Here is a 15,642-nt window from a genome sequence, read left to right as displayed (position 1 = left end):
GTGGTTATCCAATCCTTCAGAAAAACCCGAACCATCTATACCAAGATTTAAGCAATCCAGCTGCCTACCTTTAAGATGTTCGTGTGTGATCTAAATCTAGACAAGTCCTCGGAAACCAAGCAATCTACAAATTAGATCGTTGCTTTCTTTACCCTAAACCTATTTAAACTGCTTGATTGGTTCATTTCGTCTGATATGATTTAAGAATCACTCTAACATCAACTCTGAGTTTCGGAATTCCCTACGAATAAATAATTACTTATCAACAGCAAAATTCAGTTGTGTTTATGAAATTTCGTCTAATCTAATATCTTTTGTTTCATTTTCGGATTGTCTGAAGAGTCATTGTCGATTTGGCATAATTTCTAGATTCTCTAGAAATTGACTGCTGCTCAATAATTATTTGATCAGTGGTAAATATAGTAGCCATTTTAAGTTTATTATACAAAGATATTGCTGGAAAAAGTTTCAGTCGTAAAGATATCCTAATTTCTATAGTTTTGGTCCACCAACACCAACAAAAATTATATACGAGGTATTTGTTAAAGATATTTTCAAAAAAACTAGACCTCCATCTCCAAAATACCATAATGATCATTGTTAAGTTTCTAAACCTTAATCCAGTCCCACCGCAAACCTAATGGTAAAGATCTGAGATTATTTGACTACCCCCTTGAAAGAAATATCGTAATTCAGCGTATCGGGTTCCAGCACTTAACGATCAGCTAAAATTTTTTAGATGTTTCTGTCAAACTTTTCGTTACTCGACTCTAACGTTTGCTCTCTGAGTGTATTCCACAAAAAATTACACTCTAAATGACAATACTTAAGGTACACAGTCTTAAAAAAGCATTGAGATTCAAAAATTCTGTTGAGGAAAATTTAAAAAATCCTTGATATCCAATAAGTGTGAAAAGAGCAGTGTGGGTTTGTTTTTCCTTTGGACTTTAGTGCACTCCTTTTCTTCCAGATAGGGCTTGCTATTGAACATTTCTGGCATCAAGGAATCACAGACTAAGCTTTACCGATGTTAGGGCAAAAAGCTCCGTAAACAGCTTTAGTAGTTCAAAGCGATTTCCTCGAATTCTTGACTTTATAAATCACTTTTTATCATAATGGCTTGAAATATATTGAACAGTGATATGGAAATTGTTCAGAATTTTTCCTTTTTAGGGAGAGAAAATGTTGCGGCAAATGAAGCTTTGGGTTCTCTGAGCTTTTCGAAGCTTTTCGCAGCTTTTTTTTTTCGAAATAATCGCTAGTGTATTGCAACGTATTATTGACTTTCATTACTTGTGAATAGGTAAAACAAATATTCAATGGAAATATAAATGTATAGTTAACCTCAAACTTAAATTTCATCCCTCAAATCAATTTTGCACTTTAAAGCATGTAAATCGTGGGCGGTAAGCTATAAAAAGTAGTATATTAGTGTTTTATTGGAAAAGATAATAGTAATTAGTCATTATTTATTTATGTGTTTGTTGATGCGCGGCTTGATCAATGCAACACGGTTAACGGTAGCAAAATGGCGACAAAGCTTTAAAGCTCAAAGGTATTAATGTCTATCTCTATAATATGAGAATATCGAATTCAAGCGTAACTCAATCACTTTAGATTTATGTGTAAATCTCGGCATTACCACCCTGAAATCTTCGTGACACAGTAAATAAATGAATTTAAGCAACTAGAAGCGTTGAATGTAATAAAAAACCATTAACTATATTGGCTATAGGGGAAGCACTAGAACGGTAGCAAGTGGTTTAAGATATTTTTTTTGTTGAAAAAAATTGTTAAAAAATATAAAAAAAAGAAGAAAAATTAAAAAAAAAATTAAATAAAAAAATGCAAAAAAAATCTTTAGAAAATTTAAAATAATTAGAAAGTCAAAAAGCGTTTATTTAAAAAAAAAATAAAAATTAAAAAAAAAACTTTTAAAAAATTTAAAATAATTAGAAAATCAAATAGCGTTTATTTAAAAAAAAAAAAATAAAAATAAAATTAAAATTAACAAAAAAACTTTTAAAAAATTTAAAATAATTAGAAAATCAAATAGCGTTTATTCAACGCCATAGAAAATGTGAAAATCAGCGCTTTGAAAGTACGCCGCTGATTAATGCCGTAATTTAATTGCATGAACAATTGCATTTAATTTAATTAGCAGATAACATGACGATTACAGCGTAAATACCTTAGCAAACACATGACAGCAAAATATAAAATGTTAAAAAAAAATTGGAAAAAAATAAAAAAAGCAAATTAAATACACAGCTAATATGGCTTGCGGCGGCATCAAATACACATTTGACACGTAAACTTGTCAACAGCTGATGTGCCTATTTAAAAAAAAAAATTCACTAAAAGAAAATTGTCTAAAACTCAAACCGCTTTAACGGTGTCTACGCCGTGAAGCGGATTTTCCAAAATAAAAAAAAAAAAATATTTAATTCGTGAAAAGTTTCCAATTTGTAGTTAGTCACTTTGACATGTGCCGCCGCTTGTGGCACGCGTTGTGATAAACCATGGTTTTACTGTTGTTGTTGTCACCATATTAACTGTTGTTAACTGTTTGTCCGGAAACTATTAGCGGCCGACACATTTAGCGCATTTACTTTACAAAAAATGCATTTGTTGTTGTTATTTTCCACTTTTTGTTGTTGTTGCAGCCGCCTAACATTTTGGCCACATCATTGCCGTTAAATCAACAAAAATGAAATTGTAGCAAATCAATTTTCATTAGTAGATAATGTCCAACCAGAAAAAAAATATGGCATGCAACTAGCGAATGCCTTGGCGGCGGCGCGCATGCTCAACATACACATGCCTTGTGGTGGTTAGTTGCAACGTATTGTACCACAATGCTCTGTACCTAGCGTAACAGCAAGAAATGCAATTTAATTGGAGGGAAAATGCAACGGCTTACAAGCCAACTAAGCAACGCTAATGCACACATACATACATATGTATATATATATTTATATATAAGTTTGTTGTTGTCTGTGTGCTGCTATGGGCGCATGCGCGCAACCGCATATCCATTTTAATCCCACTTAGAAGCCGTTCACTTGGCTTGCGCTCACTGCTTTTCTACTAAACGAAGTGCTTTCACATACACACATATATACAATTATATACACATACATACATATATATAGATACATACTTTCAACTGCTTGTGCCTTTCCTTGCCACAACCAACCAAATTTCAATAAATTGTTTTCTTAACCACTACGTGTGCGCATATCTCCACACATATGCATATATAACACTCTCTATATGCAACTCACACATACATACATACATATATCCATATGCATATCCATATCCATATATATGTACATGCCTGTGTCACTCGCATTTTCCTATCACTATGTTTATGTGTGTGTGTGTGCATAACTAAAAGGCATTACAAAATTGCATTTGCTTTGGAGAATAAATCAAAAATGTTTAGCAGGAAAAAGTGCAGACCATCATTATTATTTATGAGTAGAAATCCACATACATATGTTTGTCTGTATGTAGTATTTAATGCATAAAAGCAATGCAGTAGCTGCCACAAGCGCTGCACTTCAATCGAGATTTTTACTGTATTTACTAATAGAATTGGTTACAGCCAATACATAGATGTAAACATGCACATACATTCAAATGGCACACATACATACAAAAAAATACACTCACTCACCATCAATCTATGGCCAGCATTTTTCTTTAAGCTCTTCGCAATGCTTTATTTGTGTGAATATGAATATGTTGAACTCATGCGCGTCATGCCATTGTTGTTGTTGTTTCCAGCGCTAGATTGAAATAACTCAATGTCAAATTAGTGATATTTAAATTGTGATTAACTGTATTTCGAAAGGGTTGAGCGAAAGTTGCAGTAGCTACGCGCGCACGCATATTGATTTGAGAGAGTTTAAGTGCTAAAGGTGCTAGAGAGGGTACTATCAAAGCACTTTAGAGTTGTAGTATTTCGAATAGCAGAGTCTAAGAACACATTTAGAAATATTTCCATCTTATCCCTTATAAGAAAATATCAGAAGATAAGAGCATCGTAGCTAATCAATTACTTAATTTGGCTGACAAGCGTTTATTCGACCTCGAGATATTTAGAAGATTGTTAAATTAATTCACATACTTAAACTTACATATTCTTTAGAGTAATTTGATAAGTTTTTGTTGCTGTTAGCTAATTTCTTTTTTCGACAAAAAATAGTCTATCATAGTTTTGTTTTCTTTAAAAATCTAAATTATGCTTAGTCTACTTTCCGTTCCCTATCTGCATCGTAACGTTTCAGGAATCACAAATTCAAACTAAGCTTCAGTAAAGCACCCTCCATGAGACTCATTTAACGTGGTTATCGTCAAATGCTTCACTTTGTTAAGAAATAATGATATAAATGGTATCGCTTTTTGCAGTAGTTATCTATACGATCTTCTTGGTTGACCATCTACCATCTAAGCATACTTTCAATTGGAAAATATCACAGCTTTGGCTATCCTTTAGTTCTGGAATATATAATATGTAACAATAATGTATTTTTATGGAACCATGTTAAAATGATGGATTAGGAAATTATGTAAAAGTATTTAAGTTAATTTGATGTGAAATGTTTCAGTCCAGTCCAAACATGTCTTTGAATCATATCATATGTGACTGTGAGCTATTCCAAAGATTCTAACGCGATTTAATTTCTGTTTTTCTGCCTGTATCATTCGGCATATTTTTTTTACCTTTTCTGACTGGATGAACTTTTACTTTCATTTTTAATTCATTGCAATTTTAAATTAATATTTTTTTTATAGGTAGTCATTTGAGTCTTTTAATTCTGAATTGACTTCGGAAGCATATACTTTCTCATGGACTGACATATGTACATATGTAATCAGAAGTCCCGAATACACAGTGGTTCGGCTTGTATGAAGGCGCGGTCATAAATACTTCCCGTTGGGATATCGCTATTAAATTTTCACCAAAAATCTAGAAAAGTATTATAAATATATATTAAAAAAATTGGCCCCATCGAACTACAAGGTCCTATAGCTCCCATAGAACAGTAATTGGCATGGGACTTCTCATGGTCATGTTTGGAGCGTCAAAATTTTCAATAAGGCTTTGTAAAAAAATTTTAGAAAGTGATAAACAAGCTGAACATGATTTGTCTTTATAGTTTCCCCCATCCAACCCCCATATTCAACCTATAAGAATAATATCATATAAAAAAATCATGTAGGAAAAAAGTAAATTATCAACCAATTCATACAATACAGTTCATTTTTTCACTGCCATTCAACAGCCATTATAATTAGAATAAAAACTTAAAATGTATCCTCTAGTAAACCGTACACAGATTGAAATATAGACGATTTGTCCTTCTTTCCAAGCTTTCTTAGCCCAATTATGATGAGTTTGAACTTAAAAATGGTTAATTCAAAGGCCATTATTATTTTGACGATTGTAAATATATCCGCAACTTTCCGCACCTAACCTTAATACTTTTATTACCTTAAGACTCTGCTAAATACTATATAAAATATAATTAAAGGGGGATCGCGGGGGAACACAATTAAAACTTTATGTAAACACATTAAAGTCGCAGAAAAAAGATACAAAAAAACAAAATAGGTGATATAAAACACTAATTTCACAAAAAATACAAATCAAGTTAGTCCTAATTAATTTCACAAATTAAAATAAATACCTTTAGCTTCAAAATCCATTAAAAATAATCTTGATTCGTTAACCTGAACAATTATCAGAACCAATTGAAGTTCGTTGTTGCAGCGAATTTAAAAAAAAATTAATTTAAAATTTAAAAAATTTACAGGTGTTCATGCATTTAACTCTATTTTTAGAAAGTACCGTTAGATTTTTAGGAAAACCCGGTTTGCAAATAGGAAGTGTGGACAATTTAGAGGCCATTGGTGTACATTTTGTCAAAAAATCGTGAGATGGATTTTTTGACTTTTAGCCTATGGCGGAACCACTGTGGAATAGCGGACATAAATCCAAATGTTGAAACTCCGATTAAGAGTCTCACACTGACGCTAAACACTAAAAAGTGAGACTAACAAGTAAAAAAAATCAATTTTTTCGAGAACTCTATAGCCATGGTTACATGGTTGCATGACATATTCGTCGAATACTATATAAATGTAATTATTTCAACACTATATAAAGATTTTTTTCTTAAATTTTTCAATACATTGGGATAAAACTTGAAAATAAAATTTATCGCTCAAAATTTCATTTAAAAATTTTAAATTTTCAAAAAGCTTGAAATTGGTATATTATTGGATAATTTCTTTGAATAAAATATAATATTATACAATTTATAAAGAAAACTATATACATATTTTAAGATTTAGAAATATAACTGATTTTTCGAAAATTTACGATTGCAATAAATATTTCCAGATATAAAAATTATAACAGGTTTTTCGAAGCTCAACGTTCGATTTTAATATCCGCTTTATTATTTACGCCTACCATTTCCGACCAGCATACCTATATATTGTCAAGAACTGCAATTCCACGTTTTCCGAAGGCATTGCTAGGGTAATACATTAAATTTTTATTCCAAGCTGACTGGATAAATATCCTTACACAATCTATATACATATTATTCATATATATACCGTAGCTAAGTTTCTTCATATAAATCAACCATTCAAAATACATATATTTTCATATATTCTCAATCATGTTTTGTACATTCTCAAAGTAATTTAGGCAATTCACAAGCTTTGTTGTATGTCTTATGTCATATTTTAATATTCTTAAAAAATACAACACTTGCGAGCACCCTTAACTGTTGTATGTCATATTTTGTCATATTTCTACAATTAATCAGCTGAGGCCAAACCCAGATATATGAAACAACAACAGTGTTGGTATGACAGTCATAAAAAAATATGACAATATGACGATATGACACTATATGACACCTTGGTTCAATTATTTGCAACTTTTGGATACCTTTTTTGAATCAAAAGCATATTTCAAATCTAAAATCTGACCCAAAATTTTGTAAAATATGAACCAATTACTTAGTTAAGCTTCATCTGTCATCTGTCTGCCTTGACGCTATCAAAAAAATGGGCGGTCCTACAGGCCTTTATCAGACATATAATGGATTACATGAAAAGCTTAAAAATACATGTGATCGAAACTTGCCTGAATATAACTGAGAAAATATAGAATTATATATTTACTACAGTAAGTGTTCCACAGATTAGTTTATATGAAATTAACTAAAAATTGGGTAAAACAACGTCACACTTATCTATCATAAAATCAAACTAATAAATTATAAACCCATTCGATTTTCACAAAAATATATTCCTTTCTTGATAAGCGTAAGGATTTCCCAAGCAGCCAGTAGATAAATACGACCATCATAATTTCACACGAACCCAAGAGTCTGCCATTGCAGAGCGTCTAAGGCGCTTCGGTAGCTAATCGGAGTAGATTGCAATATTCATAACGAATAAAAACACAAAAAAAAAACTAATAATAATAATAAATAGAACGAAATAAATAAAAAAGTAAAGCGGCCAAACGCGAGGCGATAAATAACAGCAAAACGGAATATTAAAATTAAATCAAAATATTGGCGGCTTAAGATCAAAAGAACAGGCAAAACGTTAAGCAACTGTGGCGAATTGCATGGAAAAGATTTTCACAATTTTCCTATCGCCAGCGAACACTGCCAACACTGATGGGCGATTAGCGAGTGTAATCAACAAGAGCGGTGAGGGCAAAGCGGAACGCACACTAGATACATAGATAACTGCGAAGAATTGTGTAAAGTCTTTCTTTCTTTCATTTTTTGTTGCAAACTAGCTTGGGCAGTGAATGCAAATGCGCAGGCTTTTTAAACACAAAAATAAAAAACAACAACAATGTAGTTAAGAAAAATAGTAGCAAAAACAATGCTAAGCAATCTTGAGACACCAGCAAGTCTGGCAGTGAAGACACTAGCGCTGACACAAACAAACATACACATATTACAGCAGAGGGGCGTGGCCAATAAGTCAGATCGTTTTGCGATTTCCGTAGAAAAGCAGCCATTGTGGTGCGAGCAGTGCGACAATAGCCGATCAAGCGCCCTCAACAAACGCGAGCGCAGGCGAAGAGAGATATATGTTTTCACTGCGCACAACAGCAATTGGTTGTTGCTTATTTGTTTTTGCCACGACACATACACACACACACATTAAAAACACCAACTATTGTATACACAATGCGCCGTTACATTACGCAGTGGGTGGGTGCAACGATCATCAGTAGAGCGAACGAGCAACAACAACAAGCCGGTGAAGTGAGCACGCAGTGCAGCGAATGCATTTCAGGGTTGATTACACAACTATAATTGTTTGTGGTTAACTTGCGCGCTCACTCACTCACTCTCTAGTACAACCGCTCGCTCTCACTCACTCACTCACACTCTCTGTGAGACCTTTGGCCTACGCTTACCTGTTTGTTTGTAGCCTACAAACACCAACAAGCATAGCGAGCGCTCTTATTGCTCGTTCCTATTGTCTGCCGTCTGCTGTGTGCTGTCTTCTGGCCGCTGTGAGAATCTCAGGAAAGCGTGCTAGTGCTCGGACTGACCGTTTCAAAATCAGTTTCAAGCTGGCAATCGTACGAGTCACACACCTTGTGTAGAGAGTTTTCAGCTAATATCACACGCAGTAACTGATGCGCTCTCTGTAGCTTAGAAAAAAAAGAATAAATACACATATATAGATATTACAAATTAAAGTACAAACTAAACGTTCGAAGAAAAAGTGTCGTCCGATGAGTTAATTCGTTTTGGAAAATCAAGTGCAAATAATCGATAGTAACGCTTATTGGACAGCGTACGTGACGTGTAAACCGTAACTTGTTTAACAGTTAAACAAAAAACATTTTAGTAAAAAATTTTACTAACAAAAAGTGTTGTGTACAACAAAAACAAAAGAAAATAATTTTGTGTAAAAAAAAACAATTTTTTTTTTAATTTTAACTGCTTTTATGTTTGCAAATTAGCATAAAAGCAAGTGATTTTTGTTAAAAATCGACAACAAGCAACAAATAACAACAAACACAATAAAAAAATGACAGTCTCAACATTGAACATGACACCATACTTTGCTGGATATCCCTTCCAAGGTAATTATGCGATTTTTTATATTATTTTTTTGAACTTATTGATTGTAAAAGAAGCAGGTTGTAGCGGTAATTTTGAAAAAAAAAATCAATGAATTAAAAATAAAATTTTGACTTCGAAAAAAATTTAATACTTCAGAAACTCTTTAGTAACAAATTCAAAAACAATATTTTACAATTAAAAAATTATTAAAAATTTCGAACTTATGAAAAGTTTCAAAATTTCGAACTTATGAAAAATTTAAAATTTTCGAAAATTATAAAAAAAAGTATATTTTCCAAAATTATTTAAAAAGATTTCAAGAATTATGAAAAATTTTCGATCTTCGAAAAGTTTCGAATATGTTTCACATTTTTCGAAGTTATAAAAAACTTAATATTTGTCGAATACTATATAAAAGTAACTAAAAACTAAACACTTCACAAATATTTTTTCTTAATTTTTTCAATACTTTATACCTGAAAATTCATTAATCGGTCCAAGTACCATTACAACATTTCAAAAAGCTTAAAATTGATATTTAGATTTAATTTAACTATATTTGCATAATATATAAAATAATACAATTTATAAAGAAAATTATACATTGCAGGAATTAATAATTTAACTGATTTTTTCGAAGTTCGAAATTCGAGTGAAACTTTTACCATTTTTAAAGAAACTTAAATATTTTATAAGTTAAAAATTTAGCGAAGTTCGAAAATTCGATATTCGAAAATTCTAAAATCGAAATTTCGAGAATTTTGAATTTTTGTAAATTCGTGTTTTTAAATTTTCGTACACACTTTGTAGCCAACAATACCACTTAACCAACTTTTTCGTTGCTAAAGCACACTTACACTTGTACTCACACACACACACACCTGCGCCGCAGCGCCAAATGGTCTGGTGTGAACATCAATTTCCAATTATAAACAATTTTTAACTAATTTTCATTATTATTTCACAACTCATGGTGTACACAAGTGAATGTACGCAACAAAAAACAAGTAATAATAATGATAGCAATAACAACAAACACAGCAACAAGTAATAGTAGAGAGAGGGGAAATTTTTCGATAAGTCACTGCTTGTTCCATTCAAGAAAGTCGCTTTTCAATAGCAAATGCGAGCAGCTTAAATCTTTGATTTTCATTAAACAAGAAAAAATTAAAAAAAAAACACGAAAAAGTGGAAAGCAACCAAACACCGCAAATGCGCTCCAATTCAGTCAGCTACCAAAACAACTACAACTTGCAGCAATACATACAAACTTACTAGCACTTGCCTACGACAACATGCTACACACACACGCTCGCGCTCAATTTACCTGCCAACTGGCAGTCAGTCAGTCATTACGCCGCTTTAGTCTGCACGTCAAAACGGTGGGTGCGCGTGGCTGGCTTTGCCGAACGCAACGAAGCAACCAACTAAAATTCCAATAATCATGATCAGCTTTGTGGCTTATTGATTGCGATCACAGCAACAACACAAGCAAAATAACAACAACAAAGCGAGAAAAGGAACTCAAATGTATATGAGAAGAGTCGCAGTGGCTGGTTGAAAGAACAATTTGGCCGCGCGCACACAGCTGTGCCATGCTGCCGTTCATCGTCTGTCATATCAACACACAGCCTCCGCCACTGCGCGCTTCCGTGCTTGCTTGCAGCTTTCTACAACCGGCTGTCTTAAGCTTGCCCAAGTTGTGAGTTGTACTACACTCGATTTGGTCTGGGCGCGTACAACGCAGACGTTGTGGCGCGTCGGCAAAAGTCTTTGATCTACCGATCGCGCGCTCTTGTGCCGCCGACACTTGCAATGATCCCCAACACCTCAATGCTCTTATTGTCGTTGTTTGTGTATGTGTGTAGCAGCGCTGCGCACAGCACGTTCATCATCAGCAGCATTAACAGCGGTTGCGCCTTCAGCTACACTTCATTGAACGCGCGTGTGTGTGTTTGTATGTTTGCCGCTCGCCGCGCGCTGTATGTTGTGCGCGCATGCGCATACTCATATTTTTCCGCATTGCTTTTACTGTATATTTTTCGTTAACTTTTCCATTTTTTCTCGTTTATTTACTAATATTTTTGTCGTTTTTGCTTGCGCGCTATCTTCGTTTCATATTTTTAATATTTTGTTGCGCTTCGCTTGCGCGCTCTTCTGGAATTTTATTAGCGCGCACAGCTGGAGCTTGAAAGTGTGAAAGAACAAAACGTACCGACGCATTGCTTTAATTTTTCGGGTGGCGCGCGCGTGTGTGTATGTGCGCCTTATTAGTTTGCGCTGTGAGCTTATTGTAGCGCGCTTGAGTTATTAATCCCACCTTGCTTTCAGACTTCAAGTCTGCACTTTAACGTCGGTTTGGCAGGCGCGCTCAGCGCATTTGAGTGATCCTCTGACATGATCACTGCAGCTGCGGCTGCCTTATTTTACTGTTTTTCATATTTTTTTTAATATATTCGCATTTGTTATTAACGCGCCGCCGCGCAGCTGGTCAAACGCTCACAATTTGCGCCTGTCGGTTTAAACTAAACTACATTTTCATTTCGTTCACGTTTGATTTCACTCTGCTGCATTATTTCTATACAATTTAAATAAATTTGAGGCATTTGCTTTTTTATTTATTTTATTTGTTGCGCTCATTCGTGCCGCGTTGCATAAACAGCCAAGCGCTCAATAACCACAGCAATTGGCTTTTTGTTTGCGGCTTTACGTTGCTGCTTTTGTTGCTTTTATTGTTGTGCTGTAATTGTATTGCTAGCAAATTATTCAAATATTATTATTTCACAATGCGAAATTTGCATTCATTTCAGCATTTAAATGCGATCGTGCGAACTGATCTCATCGCATAAACTCAGGCAAACACGCTGCGCCTGCACTCAAGTGCGCTTAAAGTAATCCTACGCCAACACAATGGCATAAGTGAGCATTAAAATTTCGTGCATTGGCACACGCGCTCTTAGCGCTGAGCTGCAACAACAATAATGCAATTCAAAAATGGCAAAATATTAATAATATGTGGCACAAAAGTGCAGACAGTTTGTCTAGGAAAATTTTCGCATTGTCTTGCAAATAATTGCATTATACCGTTATGCACTACTATGAAACTAATTGAGTTGCCACAATTGTTTTGTAAGAACAAGAGCGCCTTACTTCTTTGAGCGGAGATTTCAATAAGTTTGAGCGCTTAGACCAATTAGCCAAGCGCAGCGCTTCAACTATTGTCTCAACAACTAGTAAATAGTTCAAAAATACAAAACAAATGAATGCGCTTATATTTTGAGCATTGTGAGCCTCATAAATGAGATACCACACACGCGCTTGCTCCGTGGTGAAACAATAAATGTAAGACGCGCTCTTCATTTCTTTAAAAAGTATTCAAAAAATATTAAAATCATAAATAACAAAATAATAACTACAAAAATTACCGCTACAACCTATAACGCTCAACAAAACACACCACATTTTCACCTCAACACAACAAATTCACCACAATACTAATTTATGCATTTTCTCCTCTATTGCTTACAGGACAAGGACGCGTCAATCAACTCGGCGGCGTCTTCATCAACGGTCGTCCACTACCCAATCACATACGCCGTCAAATTGTCGAAATGGCCGCTGCCGGCGTACGCCCCTGCGTCATCTCACGCCAGTTGCGCGTCTCTCATGGTTGCGTCTCGAAAATATTGAATCGCTATCAGGAGACCGGCTCCATACGCCCGGGTGTTATTGGCGGCAGCAAGCCACGCGTTGCCACACCAGATATTGAGTCGAAAATTGAGGAGATGAAAAATGCCAATCCCGGCATCTTCAGCTGGGAAATACGCGCCAAGCTCATCGAGTCCGGTTTGTGCGACAAGAATACCGCGCCTTCAGTTAGTTCCATCAGCCGCTTGTTGCGCGGTGGCGCACACTCTGATTCCGGCAGTTCGGCGCATTCCATTGATGGCATACTTGGCGCTGGCGGTTTGTCAAATGGCTCTGGCGATGAGAGCGACGATGATGCCGAGCCGGGTGTGCAGTTGAAGCGCAAGCAACGCCGCTCGCGCACCACCTTCTCGAATGATCAAATTGATGCTTTGGAGCGCATATTCGCACGCACCCAATACCCAGATGTCTATACACGCGAGGAATTGGCACAGAGCACCGGTTTGACAGAGGCACGCGTACAGGTGTGGTTCTCGAATCGGCGCGCACGTTTGCGCAAACAATTGAATACCACACAGCAAGTGTCCAGCTTTGCCGCCAGCACCGCGGGTGGACTCAGCTCCGCCGGTTTTGCTAGCGCCGCCGCTGTGGCGTCCCAGTATCATCCACACCATCATGCGCATCATCATCATCATACGAGCGCTGCTGCTGCTGCCGCCGCCGCTGCACACACCATGTCCGCTTCGGCCGCTGCGTTGTCACACAATCACACACATCAAATGGGTTTATACAGTCAGGCGTGGAATACATTCGGCAGCAGCGCTGCCACACAAGCTGCTGCTGTTGCGGCTGCCTCCAATGTCTTTGAACCTCATCAGAATTTCGCGCACTCAAGCGGTTCGGTGGCGTCTATGTCGCCAACCAGCAGCGCCGCCAGTTCGGCTTCACTGAGTCCAGCGCATCAAGCAGGCGCTATCGTCAGCAACAACAACACCAACGATATTGGCAGCAACAATTACAGCAATAACACCAGTTATGGCATGCCGTCGGCCACCGCAACCAGCTCAGCCACATCTGCGGCTGTAAATAGCTCTGCCGCAGCCACCGCCGCTACCAACTCCGCCGCTTATGCTACATCCTCCTCGGCTTACGGCTTGGGCGCAAGCAGCAACTTCACCGCTGCCACTTCAGCTGAGCAGCTGCGCTCACAATTCGCTTCGGCTGCCGCTTCGGGCTCCCATCATCCCGCTATGTCGTCGTGGGACTCATACAACTTCCCCGGCTCGTTCTTCTCGTCGGGCGCAAATCATATGGGTGGCTATACGCAAGGCGTCAGCGAGCACAAGTCAGCAGCTAGCGCAGCAGCCTATCCTTATTTCGGCTTCTAAATCGAAATCTTTTCGCATAACAATGTTCTAGCAATTATATTGTAAGACTGTAGCATTTTGTAAATCAGTTATGAAATTATTGTATAAGTTTAGTATAAGCACTCCGGGACCACTCCTCCAGTTGAATAGTTAAATGATACCTGTGCCTCTTTGCATTTAAGTGCTCAATATTTTTAATGAATGTATTAATTACGAGTATTTTGTAGAGCTCAAGACTGCGTACTTTGTATTTATTTAACTGATTGCATTATCTTTTGTTGTATTTTTATTATTATTATTATGGTATATATTTAAGATTTTTTAGCTATTAAGTAATAAATCGTTGTTTAGTTATGCAAGTTTCAGCAAACAAATAAATTACAGTTTGAAAATAAAATCATATGTGTTTGTTGTCTACTATTCTTCAAAATCTTCTGAAAATAAATTTTATTCGGTCTGATTTCTAGTTGCATATTCAACTTTGATAATTGAATGCCATCAACATAGATTTCGAATACCAAGTATGCTTAGAGAATTTTTGTATTTACTATACTTTTCTTCAGTTTACATATAGTCAACTAATTTCTCGTATTTATACCTTTCTCAGTCTACTTCGATGAACAAGAATAATACATTAATCATTCTGAGCTAAGTTGTCAGCAAGAAAGCTTCCGAACTTAAAAGCTTTCGAAAATCAAAGCTTCCGAGCCTCAAAGCTTTTAGAAGAAAGTTTTTTCAAAGCTTCCGAAATTCGAAATTTTCCATAGTTGAAGTCATAATAGCGTTTTTATTTTTCTGGGCTACCAAACCGCTTTGGAATAATATTAATAGATAATGTTTAAAATTAGACAACGAATGTCCAAAGTCTACAATGTTTAACAAAGTCAAGGGCCTGACAGAAGATCCTTTCATTTTTGGGTTAGTAAACTTAGAGTCCCAAAAAATGAAATATTCCATATGTTGATTTTTTCGCTGGAAGCAGTGTTATTCATTTAAGAAGGAAGGTACTCTTCTTCAGTCGGAAGCTCTCAATTAACTCCAGTTTTCGGCTGCCAGACTATTGCAGCGTCTTTCCGGCAGTGGTAGCTGCCATCAAGGTAGTAGTAGATATACTGCTTCGAAGTGCGGCATCCTTCAGAGAGGTGTGTAAACACTTCGATAGCAGAGCAGCAATACTGTCCTTGTACTCGATGACAGCACGCTCTAAACTAGTAAGGGAGTGCCTAACATTGTTATCAGTAGCTTCGAGCTACGACTTGTGTGGACACCCGGTCAGCGCGAAATCGCTGGAAACTGCAAAGCGGATCAGCTTGCAAGAAAGGGTACCCTAGAAATATTAACGCCGGAGTGTAAACGTGTGGGCAGCCTGTGGTCCACTTGCGCCAGATCGCTGGACGTACTGCCTTCGAGTGGGCTCGCTAAAAGCTGGAGAACAACCAACACCTGCGCAGTAGCGAGGTCTTTTTGGCTCACAGTGGATAGAAAACGTT

General features: G+C 36.3%; 2 protein-coding genes across 2 annotated transcripts in view; one reads left to right on the top strand and one right to left on the bottom strand.

The window, feature by feature from the left end:
- The window catches only part of LOC128922828 (uncharacterized), a 334,204-nt gene that overhangs the window by 145,663 nt on the left and 172,899 nt on the right, over positions 1–15,642 (bottom strand). The window lies entirely within an intron of this gene.
- Positions 8,602–14,513, top strand: LOC105210265 (protein gooseberry). The gene is made up of 2 exons (XM_011181086.3): positions 8,602–9,157; positions 12,666–14,513. Exons 1-2 carry the CDS (start codon positions 9,103–9,105, stop codon positions 14,171–14,173), a joined length of 1,563 nt encoding a protein of 520 aa, XP_011179388.1. The 5' UTR covers positions 8,602–9,102; the 3' UTR covers positions 14,174–14,513.

This window comes from Zeugodacus cucurbitae, chromosome 6 (genome assembly GCF_028554725.1).
Source record: "Zeugodacus cucurbitae isolate PBARC_wt_2022May chromosome 6, idZeuCucr1.2, whole genome shotgun sequence".
Taxonomy (NCBI): Eukaryota; Metazoa; Arthropoda; class Insecta; order Diptera; family Tephritidae; genus Zeugodacus; species Zeugodacus cucurbitae.
Note: the sequence above shows the minus strand (reverse complement) of the source record. Positions and strands in the feature narration are given on the sequence as shown.